At 37.7% G+C, this 16,084-nt stretch overlaps 1 protein-coding gene across 1 annotated transcript; it reads right to left on the reverse strand.

The window, feature by feature from the left end:
- Positions 1-564: 564 nt before the first annotated feature.
- LOC121427574 (cationic amino acid transporter 4-like) lies at positions 565-15,340 on the reverse strand. The gene is made up of 4 exons (XM_041624033.1): positions 15,028-15,340; positions 4,605-6,469; positions 4,011-4,119; positions 565-1,045 (listed from the first exon to the last, which is right to left on the reverse strand). The coding sequence occupies exons 2-4, from the start codon at positions 6,324-6,326 to the stop codon at positions 927-929; spliced, it is 1,950 nt and encodes a 649-aa protein (XP_041479967.1). The 5' UTR covers positions 6,327-6,469; positions 15,028-15,340; the 3' UTR covers positions 565-926.
- Positions 15,341-16,084: the final 744 nt, after the last annotated feature.

Genomic DNA, 16,084 nt, shown 5'->3' on the forward strand with positions numbered 1-16,084 from the left:
CATTTGATTCTCTATGTTGGAGAATCCATCTCCGTTGCGGTTGCGAATGCTCGCTTTTCATGTTTCAAGGCATGAACTTTTGTAAGGTACAAAATGAACCATGAATACTGATTAATACTAATACCTTTTAACCTCCATTCTTACACATCGACAATATGAAAATTATCTTAACACACCGACAACCGAGGCTGCTAGAAGGTTAGTTGCACTGTCAGAAAATTTATCCTTAAAATAAAGACGTTCGTTCAGCAGAGTCTCGAGAACGCCTGTAATCTTACCAGACTGCGTAATCTTACAGGAAATTGGTATATGAAACCTTACAAATTTCTTGTAATAAAACACCCTTTCCCCCTTTTTAAATAGACTTGTTCTGTTAAACTGCAGAAGAATTATTGTTTTATGAATTTAAAGAATGATTCTCTAATTGCTTTTTGCAAAATCTTATTTGTTTTTCTGTAAAATCAGGGTTTTTTTAACAGTGATGGTATCAACGACTCACGTGATCAATATGAAAAAATCATTGTCATATTAAAGTCCTCCTTTAAAAAAACACTATCCAATATATTTGACCAAGTTCTGTTCCTTTCCCCCATAAGCAGATAAGAGAGTTTTCGCAACACTAAACAGATGCATTCTGGGACGTAGATAATCTTTTGTTAAAAAGTCCTTTATGTCAAAAGGAGTCTTTGTCGAAAGTCGGTGAATCAAAACTACTGTCGATCATGATTCTGGACAAAAGACATGTTTGTAATTTTTCGTCAGCTAAGAATTTACGACGATCACCTGTCTCATGAGTTTACTAATTTTCGACAAGGCCCTATCGGCTGTCATTTTGATTTGACGGGCATTATCAATACATTTTCGTTCCCGTTCCAGTTGCGAAAGCTCGGTATTGCTGATTTCGAAGACGGTATTAAAAAGGCCTTTTAATCCTGGTGAGATATCATTGTCCCGTAATCAAACTGTGACCGAAGGACTTCACCCTGTCTTCGTTGATCAGCTAAATGACTGTGTCTGTATCCATAGGCAAAATATATAATAGCACCTGCAACGGAAGGTATTAAAAGAGAATAAGAGATTACAGTAAAGGAACCTCTATAAAACATAACAAGTGATAATAACAAATAGCATTAGTGGGAATCGGTAGCGGGAAATCGTATAAGAGAGTTCTCCACTTTAAATATTGTGATAAATAATATAAAAATAAGGCGCTTCTGGTCTACCGATTCCGGTGCTCACAGCTCTTTGAGGAATTACTTCCTGTCGGTACCAATTTACCTCACCTGGGTTGAGTGCAGCACAGTGTGTAGAAATTTCTTGCTGAGGAAAAACATGCCATGGCTGGGAATCGAGCCCACGTCCCTCAGATTGAAAGAAGAGAGTTTTAACCACTAGATAACGACGCACCCTTTTGCGACACAAAGAGGATAGAGAGAGAGAGGGGGGGGGGGGGGTGCTTGCATCCGCTATGGATCGTTCGATCGAAACTCATGGTGGCACGTCAGGACGTTACCAAAGAGTCTCCAAAACCCAGCTAATACTTAAACATGTTAAAGGACAAGTCCACCCCATCAAAAAGTTGATAAGAATAAAAAGAGAAAAAGTATAACAAACATAACACTGAAAATTTCCTGAAAATCGGATGTAAAATAAGAAAGTTATGACATTTTAAAATTTCGCTTAATTTCACAAAACAGTTATTTTATGCACATCCTGGTCGGTATGCAAATAAGGGGACTGATGATATCATCCACTCACTATTTCTTTTGCACCTTATTACATGGAATATGAAATATTTTAAATTTTCTCCTGATTGTCGAGTGAAACAACAATAATTCCTATATGAACATATGGAATTAGCATTGCTTAATACTATATGGTTCAGTCAAGTTTGTCCATATTGTCAAATTTGTAAAAAATGAAATATTGTATAATTCAAACAATAAAAAACAAAAGAAATAGTAAGGGAGGGACACCGACTGAATTACTTGCATGTCACTGAGTTGTACACATACTTGTTGAAAAGTAAGCGAAACTTCAAAATGTCATAATTTTCTTATTTTACATCTGATTTTGATTTTTCAGCGTTATGCTAGTTTGATTTTTCTCTTTTTATTCCAATCAACATTTTCCTGTGGTGGACTTGACCTTTAAATATCATTGTGTTGCTTCCTTTTTTTCTACGGTCTCTTGCAGAACGGTGAGATTGCGAAGGCCTGATACGTCACATTTTGGTAAATCGCACATTTTGGTGGATTTCCAAGTTTCCAATTAACCAGAATTTGCCGTAGGAGGGCGTTTTCTTCAGCATGTTTAGTCTCGGAAACGATAGGTACCCGAACAGAATCTCAATTCCTGCTCGAGACGGAGACAGTATCACGCTAGTGAAGTAAGCGAGAAAAAAATATTGGTTTGGACGGCATTAAGGACGTTCCACATTTAAAATAAAATCCATATCGTTTTCACCACCGAGGTTCCTCAGCACCTAAATATTCTGGATATGAAAAATATGAAGAAGGCTTATGTGCCAGAATTGTTGCTATCGAGCAATGAAATCCACCCAACATGCCCAATTTGAAGATCTCGAGAAATGCGCTTTCACAAGGTTTGGACATTAATAGACGCCATGGGATAACTACGTTGAATTTAAACGCCTATTCATCAGTCAACATCTATGTAACTTTCATCCTTAAAGGACAAGTCCACCCCAACAAAAAGTTGATTTGAATAAAAAGAGAAAAATTCAACAAGCATAACACTGAAAATTTCATCAAAATCGGATGTAAAATTAGAAAGTTATGACATTTCAAAATTTCGCTTCATTTCACAAAAACAGTTATATGAACGAGCCAGCTACATCCAAATGAGAGAGTCGATGATGTCATTCACTCACTATTTCTTTTGTTTTTTATTATTTGAAATATGAAATATTTTGATTTTCTTTTCATTGTCATGTGAAATGAAGTTTCATTCCTCCCTGAACACGTGGAATTCCATTATTTTAACATTTTGTGCTTCAGGCAAGGAGGTCCTAATTGTCAAATTCATAAAATTGAAATATTGTATGATTCAAACAATAAAAAACAAAAGACACAGTGAGGCTGGCAGCACCTTCAGTTCTTTTAAAATTATGCAAAAAGAACACAAAAACCTATCTCAAAAATTTGCAATTTCTGTAACAAATTTGTCAAGTACAATATTTGCTGCCTTCTTTTTCAAAACCCATGTCATTTTCACCAAAATTTGCAAAGTTGTAGAGGAAGGTATACTTAAGAGGTATAGACATTGAAAAACAAGGGGTTCATGTGCTTGTTTTTACACTATCAGCACTTTTTTTTGGAGGAAACTAAATTTTTAAGACCCCCAAATCGCCCCGAATGGATACCTAGTAAGGAAATATCTCAAACTGCTCTTCCATTTATTCAAACTCGAGGTCATATTTGTCATACTTTGTATTAATGCAGGGTAAAGCGTTCTGAACTTGTAGGGGTAGCCTATATATAAATGGATCCATCGGTAATTTTCAGTTACTAAGCTTCATGAAATAACAAATCTTCTATGTAATTAGAATGCAGATCAAGGGAAAATTCCCCTTATACTATGTCTAATTAATCACGTATAAAGGCCTTTGTGACGTCAAAGCGCATAGCGTAGAAAATGCGGAGATCATGATGCGCACAGACTTAACTGTGGAACCTGCGTTTTCTTGAAGATGTTTTAAGATGGAAAAGTGCAACCAAAATGACCTTAATTTTGAAGTGAAACTTCCCTTTTTTTGCGTTTCGAGTTTCTGGGGGACCACTTTCACCTCCATTTAGTTAGTGAAAACTTTTTTTGCATATGCAATTTACATCAGCATCCCCACTTTAAAAAAATATTCCCAGTGCCCTGAACAAGTTCAGCAATCGTTTAAAGAATGTCGTCTTAATGCAATGATGTGCCTCAATTTAAAAGTAATGTCTCGGGTGCGATTAACGTGATTGACTTGATTAATGTGAGTAATGACATACCTATTGCCAACCAGATTAAGTAGCGCACCCATGCCTCGACATCTAGACGCAAGAGAAGAAAAATATCCGCCAAGATGCTCATATATGGAACTAATGGAACAAACTTTACCTGGTAAAGAGAGGAGAACAATGCCAAATATTAGACCCGACGACATGTAACATGTGTAATGCCCGATGAGTTTCAAAGAATTGCAATTTATGCCACATTATACATTTTATTTATCCGAACATCCATTGATTAAAGGTGATAGTTTTGTTCCAACCCCATCATCATGCATGGAAAATATCACGCGTGTTTGTTGTTGCATTTAAAGGAAGTTTCCGCGTTACTGGTTAACTTTAAAGATATCTTAGAGATTTAAAGCGTAAAGCCAATTAATTCGTAATATGTTGGGAAGCGGGGAAGCTTGCTACAATCTTGTAAGAGCATGCATTTGAATAACAGGACAAAAATCGCCTTTTTTAAAGTACTGAATACTGAATCGAGCTCAAAAATAGTCGCAGTGCAAATGAATTCAAAATGCTCTCTATCTCTGCCTATCAAATCAATAATGTCCAAAAGTTTGTTGCGTTGTCTTGGATATGTTTACTTACACTAAAATATTCTTCCGATGGTGTTTCCTGGTGATGCATAGCGATCAGGAGAAAAGACAGAACAGCTCCTGCTGTGAAGAACACTAGCAGTAGTATCGCCCACCAATCTCCATTAAGGAGGCTCTTGAAGCCATACTCTGCAACGGCAAGTGCACATATTACACAGATCACTGAGATGAGAAGGCTGAAAACGACGCATCGCCCCGGAGGGAACCTGGAGAGGTGCTTGATGATCGGGATGTTCCGGTATCGTTTCTTCAGGGTACCGGGTATCATAGGTACTACGTTGCGGTTTAGATGGCTTGTCTGATCAGTAGGACCATGCGTGAGACTTTGTTTATCATCATTTTGTTTGTGTAAGTCTTCATCAACGTCAGGAAGGTTATCTGAAGAATCCTGCGAGCCGTTCCGAGATTCATCTGATGTGGAGGCGTAATCTGTAAGCTCAGTGGTGTATAGATCTGACTCCGTGGGCTGGTAGCGTAATATTATTAGAGAACCAGAGGCAAAGGCAAATGCGTTTAACGTTCCAACAGAGAGAAAACGGACAAGTTGATCCATTGAGAAACAAATTGTCATGAGAAGTGTGAGGATTAGGGAGACGAGGGTTGCATTGATGGGTGTTTTGGTTCGCTCGTTTATTCTGGCCAGAAAAGGAAACAAGAGTCCGTCATTTGCGATGGCATATACACAACGGCACATGGATATTATGGCGCCCAGGAGTGTCGATGACATAGCGCTAATTGCGCCAACGGATATTGCATACGTGGCCCAAGTGATACCATGGTCAGCCATAGCATTCGGGAACGACGAGGTCACGTCGATGTCGCTATATGGAACCAACAGGGTTAAAGACGCAGAAGTTGCAATGTACATTATTGCGGCAGTCGACACAGAAACAATCGTGGAGATGGGAATACCTCGTTTAGGGTTTATCGCCTCTTCATTACAGTTAGCTATAGTATCGAACCCTACAAACGAATAAAATAGAGTAGCAGCGCCCGTTACGACACCTTCTATCCCAAACGGGGCAAAGCCACCGTAGGTAGTCCAGTTCTCGAGTTTGCCGAAAGCTATTCCCAAGCCACAAATAATAAGAACAACCACTACATTAATGGAAAGAAATATTGTATTCATCCAAGATGATATAGATACCCCAAGTATAACAAAAATAGAGATAAATAGTTCAATTGCTATCGCAAGAAGGTCGGGGTACTGAGCAAAGTAGGTAGCTTGCCAGGGTTCTCCACCCATAAGATACTCGATGGTGAAGTTGGAAATCGTCCCATTGCAAAGATGGTCAATGTATCCGCTAATTCCGCGGCCAACAGATGCTGACGCAACCACGTACTCTAGGAGCAGATTCCATCCGATGAAGAAAGCCCAAACTTCACCAAGAGCTATATAGATAAAGGTGTATGCCGAACCGGTCCGAGGAATCTTCGCTGCCAGTTCGGCATAGCACATAGCTATCAGGATAGCTACGACCGCTGATATAAGATACGACACAATGATGGCAGGACCTGCTGTCTCCTTCGCTACAACACCAGTGAGCACATACAGTCCTGCGCCAACCATACTCCCTATCCCAAGGAGTGTTAGCTCAAATGTGCCCAGTTTTTGGTGAAGTTGAGATTCCAACATCTGATTCTGCGCATGCATTGGGTTTGCCTTCCTTCGCATCATGTTGGCGAAAAGCTGTCTGCAGGTTCCCGATGCCATTTCCTTCCCGGTCTGTGAATCTCACGTCGATTGGTCAAGAATTAATATTCCAACGAAACGGAACGTGTAAAGTGATTCCGAGAAGAGAGTCCACCCACATCATTGATGTCTACATCTTCATGTCGACTGAGTGATCACGTTTCCTATCAAAATGAGAAATAAAACTGACAATCAATAAACATGATAAAGCACTTTAAAATGATTGCATGTAAAAAGATTATCTAACTGAAAGGCGTTCTGTATAGCTTTAGTCAATATGCCCTTTCTCCCTTTCTCACTTATTGGATTAAAAAAAATGACTTACTAAGGATGACCCTTTGTTTGGTATCTCTTTGATCCCCTCTTTGTTCATTTCTCGCGACTACTTTATTCATTTTCTTTTGTTTAAAGTTAACATTCCAAACTTTTAGAATATTACCGTCCGATTGGTAAAAACGTGAATCGCATGGTTATGAAACAGCCAAGAGGTAGAGGTTGCTGAGTAACATTCCTCATAAAAAAAATAATTTCTGCCAGAAAGAAAGCAAGAACCAAGGAAAAGTGAAGTTTTCCCTACAGGCCCATGTACGCCTTGCGACTGTTCGCGATCAGACTTTAGAACAAATCGCATTTTGCTCATTTTCTGAAAATGTAAATGGAACATGTAATTCATTTGACGTTAAAATAAATTGAAAGAATAATATAACCATCATGTAAGATTGTAAGCCTTTATTTGGAGTAAATGCCAAATTAGTTTCAAATCGTAGCCAATCGTACGACTTCTATGGCGTCATTACGACTAGACAAACACTTGCTTTTATTCTAAGAATGATGATAGAATGGTCACAGATTTGAAGATAGGTATTTGTACGATGATTCCGAACATTAGGCAGTAAGATATTCCAAGTCTCAATATTAGCATCAGATTTTACTACGTTTTATTCCTAAATTGAGTCGCAGAAGGTTGTGCGGTCGCCTTAAAGGGGAAGTTCACCCTGACAAAAAACTTTATTGTAAAGATAGCAGAAAAAATAATGAAAAATATTGCCGAAGGTTTGAGAAAAATTCATCAAAAAATTTAAAAAGTTATTAGAATTTCAATTATTTGATTTGTGACGTCATATGCGAGCAGCATTCCTACATAGCGAATAGTAAAAAATCAATGAAATGTCATTTTCTCAGAAAATTGAAAATGGTTTTCACTGTACCTTTTGTATATCAATAGACAAATCATTTCACACCCGATCATGAATAGAAAACAAAATTAAGTCATCAGGAACCATGAAAAATTTGAAATTCATGCATTTTATATTACATAACACATGGGGCAGCTGCTCGTTTATGACGTCACAAATCCAAAACTTTGAACTCTACTAACTTTCTTACTCTTTAACGGATTTTCCTCAAACCTTCACCAATATTTTTCACTATTTTTTCTGCTATTTTTGCAACAAAGTTTTCTTCAGGGTGAACTTCCCCTTTAATAGTCGCTTAAAAAGAGGCATGACTGAGACTACCTTTTAGACTGTTGCCACAATATATAAGGTGCGTGATTTTAAAGTAAAAATCGAAATACAGAGTCTGCTGCAAAAACAGACAGAGCCTGTCGTCAAAAGACAGAGTATGTTGTAATTCGAATAACTGAGTCCGTTTTTTCGGGGGGGGGGGGGGGGGGGGTGACTATCAGACAAACAAGGACAGAAACGACAGTAGGTCGATTTTAATAAGGGAAATGGGCGCGAGATGATTACAACTGCACTACTAATACTACTACTACCACTACTACTACTACTATTACTACTATACTACTACTACTACTACTACTACTACTACTACTACTACTACTACTACTACTACTACTACTACTACTACTACTACTACTACTACTACTACTACTACTACTACTACTATTACTATTACTACTACTACTACTACTACTACTACTACTACTACTACTACTACTACTACTACTACTACTACTGCTGCTGCTACTACTACTACTACTACTATACTACTGCTACTACTTCTGGTACTACTACTACTACTACTACTGCTGCTACTACTACATGTACTACTGCTACTTCTATACTACTTCTGGTACTACTACTACTACTACTACTACTACTACTACTACTACTACTACTACTACTACTACTACTACTACTGCTGCTACTACTACATGTACTACTGCTACTTCTATACTACTTCTGGTACTACTACTACTACTACTGCTGCTGCTACTACTGCTACTACTATACTAATGCTACTACTTCTGGTACTACTACTACTACTACTATTACTACTACATTCTAATGTTACTGCGACTCGGATTTAGATGATAATGGTGATGAAAATGCTAAAATTATATCACTCAAGGTCAAATTGATTTCATACGGACAGACTGATTAATCTGTACTAACGTAAGACCGAATAGCGTATTTTCACACCAGTTTGGAGTTTATATGCCTTTGTGATTGTCGCATTATACAGGCATTATCATGCCAACAATGCAACGTTACGGATCGAAAACCAGCATTATTCATTGTTAGATGAATGAAATATGCAGCATTATACAGTGCGTATCAAAAAAAGTTTACACATAAAAAACCCTGTAAAATTATACATTTGTAATATTCTGAAGGTTTTTCACATTTTAAAATTGGTTCAGATCCATTTAAGCAAATTAGTGAACAATTATTTGCGCAGAACCTTGAAATAGTTATGCGACTAAATTAGACCTTATAATGAAGAAAAAGTGTTGAGCTAGTAAACTTGATTTGAAGATACTTTACCTTTTTGAACATGTTACCTTGCCCAAAACACTTGAAGAGTGCATTGCGCCCCATCCCACTCCCCCACACACCGATGCCCTTGTGACGATAATTGCTTTACACTGAGCTGTGATTTACATGAAATGGCTCAGGCTTGATATTTATTTTGTGAGTCATTGTCAAGCTTTAGAAAAGTGTGGAGAAACAGGTATTACATGAAAAATGAAATGTAAACCCACTTGAAATGATAAAAACTTAGTGAAAAAATGCTGGATATGTCTGATAAAAATGTTTGTTCAGATTCAGTTATGCACTCAGATCCAGCTGGCACAAATAGGGTAAAGGTTGTGCTTACTATGTGTTGATATTTGAATTGGGGTGGCAAAACTGTTACGAAATACTTGAATGTATCCATTTTATTTCAATGGACTAAAATATCAAGGAAAATGTATTAGAAACGTTACGCAGGATAAGTTTGATTTCGCCCTTTCCCCTTGACACAGCGTGAAAACGAACATTTCTGCGCAGATTTCTGCGAGCTTTACAAAAATGGGCAGTGCTAACTCAAGTGTATAAACATTCTGTCATAACCTTTACTTTCATTGGACAGATAAAAGCCAAACCCAAGAATATATGTGAAAACATTACCCATATCTAGTATATTTTTTAATTACCAGGGCTTTTTCAAAGTGTAAACTTTTTTTCTGATACGCACCGTATAGGCCGCGTGGAGAAATGATTCATGAGATAAATTTCAATCAATGAAAGCATATCTTCACATGTTATAATGTAATTGAAAATATGCCCGCACAATGTAATTCACAATATGGTCCCAATATGGTATACTCCTTGCCGCAGCTCAAAAGTTGTTCGGGAGCCTCAATCACACTCTACAGAGGAAGTCTGTGATGTCACAAAGGTAGTTCAACATTACACGAAAATAAAAACAGGCATCCACATAACATGCATAATGTGTATAGCTAATTCAGTAAACGTGCATGGGCAAAAGACTCGGAATGCTTGGCAGAGCATTCTCTTTGAAATAAAAAGCATTTGTCATGGCTTCTCCATTCTGTATGTGACCAAGGTTAAGATATGCATCAAATTTCAGTGCTATAATCCTTGGGCATGTTATGTTATAAGTAACATGAAGCGACGTCAACATATGAAAGCTATTCTAGGATGAAAGTCTGAAAATGAAATTGATTATGAAATCATATTAAAAATAGAGGACCACACCCTAAGGTGTTAAAATAACACCCCAGAGATTGAACATAACACCAAAGAGTGTAAATGTAACAATCATAGGGGTTGTAATAACACCTATAGGTGTAAAACTAACACCACCAATTTAACACCTGTGTAAAATAACTGGTGTGGTCTTCTATGTACACCGGATAACACCACAGTTTTTGCTGAGCATGTTTACAGCCAGAAGGGCCGAGTTTTAAAGGGGAGGGGGTTTCCGGTAGAAGACATTCACAATCTATTGTAACATCACTATCTATTGTAACATCACAATCTATTGTAACATCCCTATCTATTGTAACATCACTATCTATTGTAACATCACTATCTATTGTAACATCACTATCTATTGTAACATCACTATCTATTGTAACATCACTATCTATTGTAACATCACAATCTATTGTAACATCACAATCTATTGTAACATCACTATCTATTGTAACATCACTATCTATTGTAACATCACAATCTATTGTAACATCACTATCTATTGTAACATCACTATCTATTGTAACATCACTATCTATTGTAACATCATATTTATTTCTCTTTAGTTTTATGACTGTCATACATTGTATTCTCAAACAAATTTGAGATTTCAATTATTCACAACATTGATCTGGTTTATATTTTTATAGGACTTACATATTATTTGATTTGTCTTGTTATTCACATTTTTTATATTCATATTTTTCTAGTTTTCAATATGCATGACTTTTAATCATGATATTTTAAAAGTGTAAATGTTAACCTATATATGTTTTTAATACTCGCAACTTTGCTGATTAATTTTGACAATGATAGTTTTTTACAATGTTATGATTTCGATCAATTTTTAATTTGAGATTGTCCAAAATGATTTTTTTTCTGGCTATTTTTGTTGATTATTTGTCTAGCAGTAGAATTGTGATATATTGTAATCTTTTAATAATATACATGTACATTTTTACTTTGTAAATATTATAATATCAGTCTTCCGACTTTTGTCATGTATCATGTGCCATAGTATGTGAGGGAGTGTGTGGGGTTTTTGGGTGCTTCCGTGTGTTTGTGTGTTTCTCATGAATCTGATGAGGGCACAGAGGGTTGGGTTTTTTTTAGATTTATTTCTTGTCTATTTTGCACATTATGTACTTTATAATTTTTATGTATTTTGATTAACAAGGCCGGATTGCAAACCAGCTTTTTATCTTTGTTAATGTTTTTATCGTGTATAGCTAAATTGGTTACCCTGTACAAAGATGTGAAATAAATAAAAGTAATCTTAGAGGATTTCCTCAAGGATATCAGTAATACAGTGCGTCCCTCTGTAGAACTACATTCCGTTTGGGAAAACAATTGAAGTACTTTGAAATCTGAGTAAGTTATGAAGTTTTGTGCAGACTATCTATTTTTAACAGAAGTTTTGGGGCTTTGATGGAACTAATCAAGAAAACCATCGTATCGACATGCTCTATTTGTGGTATTAAATGTGTAAATATTCGACTAGATAGACTGTTATTATCGAAGAGTAACAATTTCATTTCCCAGAGCCATGCTTCAATTCTTTTTACACACTTTCAATTTTTTTTTGTAACCAAAATTTCTTCCAGCTGCCTTATTGTATTAACATCAACCTTCTCGTTGTGATTTTACAATTAAATGGAACACTGTACATAAATGAAATTTCCTATTTATTTGATATAATCTTATTTGTGATCCATTTGAGGTATCACAATACTACATCATACGTTCTGGACAAGAAACTTGGAATCATTTGAGTATCTCGAAACACTACAATTGCTATTTTTAAGTTGGCTTTGGGAATGTACATAAATAAGATATTTATTTAGATGGAATGGAGTTCTAGTCCCCCCGGGGGGGGGGGGGGCACTTACATTGACGAGTGGATATCATGCGTGACCCCAAAAACACGTAAAAATTATGTCTTTTTCAAGATAGGGCACGTTACGTACGTGACGTAATAAGGGTGCCAAAACACTAAAATAATGAAAAAAGGTATCTATTTTGCTAGGAAAGCTACATGTTTAGGGACAAATTGCGAGGGTATAAAAAAAGACTTAAATGTTGTATAAAATATTTTCTTTTTTTTGCCCAAGCAGTCAACACTACGTGTTTAGGGTCCGATTTGCGCGAGGTGTGGCCGTACTAAACCCAATAAAAACGACTACCGACGTCCGTGAATATCGCTCTACTGTTTAGGGGTTCAATTCAGAGAATACTTTCCAGGGTATATCGTTTTGTTTCGAATACTGTTAAGGGTAGAGTTTCAAACGCCAATACTTGTTAAGGGATGCATTTTCAGAATATGTAAAATACCTGCTTGGGGTGCCCTTCGAGACCCCATGGTCGCGCATGGTCCACTCGTCATACGGAAATCCGCACCCCCCCCCCCTTCCCCCGGGGTTAATTTCTAGTAAAATGCCCCGAAAAACATGTATCTGACCGTCCCATCGCAGTTATGTAGCTCTTGACTTATATACCATTATATGTATTGTATTCATACTCAAGGGCGCCGGAAGCGGGGGGGCAGGGGGGGCACTTGCCCCCCAACGAAAATTTTGGGGGGGCAAAACGAGATTTTGCCCCCCCAATGTGCCCCCCTAAAAGAAAAAAAATCATATTATTTAAGGACAAAAGTAAACGATGAAGGCATTTTCCTGCCTAAGAATTGTCATTTCCATTGTCAAAAATGAAAAAATTTCGCCCCTGACGGGCAATTACACATCATAGTATAAGCCTTATGTCTTTTGACGAATATGTCCCTCTGTGAAACATACCTTTGATAAGCGCCTTTTCCATCTTATTACAGTGTGATAACGTGTAACCTTTTAATGAATACATTTCAGACCAGAACCGAATGGCAAATTGAAAGTGGTTCACCAATGCTGTGTCGGCTAACAAACGCGCGGTCGCCAAGAAACGCTCAGACCGGGGTGGTGTTTAATCAATATTTTCGTCTGACAAATTGTCAGATCTGACAACTTTCGTCTCCTATATTCTGATTGGTTGAGAAGCATTGTTACCATAGCAACTGTCGGATAAAACAGGACTTGGCGGATAAAACGTCCGACAAGTCCTTTCATGAAATGCTCCCCGGACCCGATATCACTAACGCGCGTGAACGCTATAGTTACTCGAGCAACATATATATGGAATCGGAAAATAGCTGTAAAACCGAAAAGTTTAAAGAGTTATATGAGGCTTGAGTAGTTGCTTATTGGATAAATGAGAAGATGCTAGCTTGAGTCGGCGAATGGAGTACTCATCTATCAACTAATCAAGCCTCTTCAAGTCTTCGACCTTTTCTGGTTTACTGTCTTTATCAGGACTACGCTCATTTGAACAAAAAATTACTCGACTATCAACTGTCCACTTCCTCCTATCAATTTCACTTCTTCCTCTATCCACTTTTTCGAAAACTCCACTTGGTGTTCCGACAACCATATTCGCTATTGGAATGTAATTGTTTTCTTCTAAATAATGTACATTATTAACTGCCGTAGTTTGTTAATTCATGATTATTTACTAATGAATATTTCCTGGAATTTGATATTCATCATTTCCTAGTTATGGTCACATTTTCCCCAGAAAATATGTAAAGAAAAAAGAAGATTTTGAAGGGGTCATCCAAAAGTGCTTCCCAGCCATACAAAACATGCCAAAGGAAACACATAAATCGAGTAATGTTATAAATTTTCAGAAAAGTTTAAAATTGTTAGACAATAATTAAGCAGGTCATATTTATTTTTTCCTCCAGTTACAGAATATGAAACGTTTTGCCTATGCATGGATAATCAGGGACTGACTATCTCCAATGCTCAGTTCAGAAATGATTTGCATAAAGTGGGGATATAAGTGCTTATCGACGTCTGCCACGTCAGAACAGTATGACATTTTGAATTTGAAAAGACATCATTAGAATGTATGTTGTTTCTGTTGTTACGCTTCTTCTGCTTAATACACTCCTTGAAACTTATGATAATTGTGCTCTCTCGCGTCGTCCGTGTATGTGAATGTTCATAAATAATATTTCTGAAAGGATAATGCTGAAAAATTTCTGGTATTTTGAGTCAATATTAGCGTATTACGTAATTTAATTGATCAGACACAAAAACCACATTTTGCGCGTAGATTTTATAGGTTCTCATAAACTCTGAGTATAGTCTTTCGTAGTGAATTCTATGTTTAATTCTCAAGAAATTTATTTTTGAATTCTCTTAGAAACGCAACTTTTATACTCTATTTTTACACAAAGTCCTTAAAACCCCCTCTCCCGCACGATCGCTTCGGTATCTCACGCTGTCAAATATATTGTGCCCCCTTCGGGATTTTGCCCCCCCAAAACTGAAAGTGTTCCGGCGCGCCTGTTCATACTAGTTTTAGTCCATGTAGGGTCAGTGCATATCTTTATATGATATCACCCCCCCCCCCACACACACACACACAAACACATCGAGAATAAAGGCATGGGTCACACCGCCCGAGCGTTGTTGGAGCGGAGAGAAAAAATCATCACCGCTCGCTACCGTTTACCATTTTCGATTTCGATTGTTTTTTTTTTTTTTTTCGATTTTTCCCCAATTTTGTGAGCGAAATTTGATCCTCTTTCCCTTCCGCTCCACGACCGCTCGAACAACGCTCGGGCGGTGTGACCAGGCCTGAAAGTTAGTCACACAAATTGCAATTAAAGATCTTACCCTTCGTACAGTGCATATGACTTTCTTTCGTCTATGGATTTAAACCATGTCTTCCTTGATATCTTGTTGGCCGCTTCTGAAGGTGCCAAATGGCGAGCCTTTACTACACTGATAACACATGCAACGTCAATCTGAGCAGTATTGCAGATGACTACTGTGTATACCTGTAGTTCCAATGGTCAGTCGGGTGTTCGTATAGAAAATCCTCTTATAGGCATGGCAAGGCCCGGGGCAAGGCAGCACCTTTTGGAACCTTTATTTCGTTGTATACTTGAACACAGGGACCCACGAACTCATAGGCATGATTAACAGCCGTGAAAACCCAGCGTCCTATGTAGAATAGAAAAGTATCGCTTGACTGCCCATCCTGACATGAACACTTTTATGCAGGTAAGTTATTTGGTTTTCTTCATATCAAAAGATGAGGGGCCGATTGCACGAAAGGGTCTTTCCAAGAACCGTCTTTCGTGTCGCTCATCTTTTATGAAAAGCTGTATGCGGGATATTTCTGAAATGTATGATAAACAAATGAAATTCGTTAGCTAGCATATAAATCAATTTGTATACGATTTAATGGTATATCACATCCCGGATCACATCATTTTATAAACAAAGATTTTGTTAACTCTAACATGTTTGCAGGTAATTTATTTACAATACGTTTCACATGGCGCATAATAATAAATGGGCGACACGAAAGACGCTTCTTGCAAAGACCCTTTCGTGCAATCGGCCCGAGACCTCTGTTCATTTTTGTTTAAATTCCCCCACCCGGGGGGGGGGGGTACTCAAAGTATTGATACGTATATACAGCGGCTGGGGACCCCCTTTTCAGCCTAACTTTCCATTCCAGAGCATCGCCCATATAGGGAGCCATAGAGATTCCCATTCACCCCCCCCCCCCCGTTTTGGAGACCCTCAAATTTGTAATTTCTCGCTCCAGAGAGCGCCCTTCATGACCTCTTCAGCCGGTCAGAGCGGCGAGATCGATCAGGGCGGAGCCCTTATGTCGGCCAGCCGAAGCTCCCCGCAGCTAGCTTGCGTTGGACCGATATGA

Source organism: Lytechinus variegatus, chromosome 14 (genome assembly GCF_018143015.1).
Source record: "Lytechinus variegatus isolate NC3 chromosome 14, Lvar_3.0, whole genome shotgun sequence".
Taxonomy (NCBI): Eukaryota; Metazoa; Echinodermata; class Echinoidea; order Temnopleuroida; family Toxopneustidae; genus Lytechinus; species Lytechinus variegatus.

What these genes read in the sequence shown, in the direction of transcription:
- LOC121427574 (XM_041624033.1), bottom strand. Translation starts at nt 6,326, where the DNA reads ATGGCATCGGGAACCTGCAGACAGCTTTTCGCCAACATGATGCGAAGG. An exon ending in CATCGGAAGAATATTTTAGT is followed by an intron (nt 4,120 to 4,604) that starts GTAAGTAAACAT and finishes TCTCTTTACCAG; the next exon opens with GTAAAGTTTGTTCCATTAGT. An exon ending in CTTAATCTGGTTGGCAATAG is followed by an intron (nt 1,046 to 4,010) that starts GTATGTCATTAC and finishes CTTCCGTTGCAG; the next exon opens with GTGCTATTATATATTTTGCC.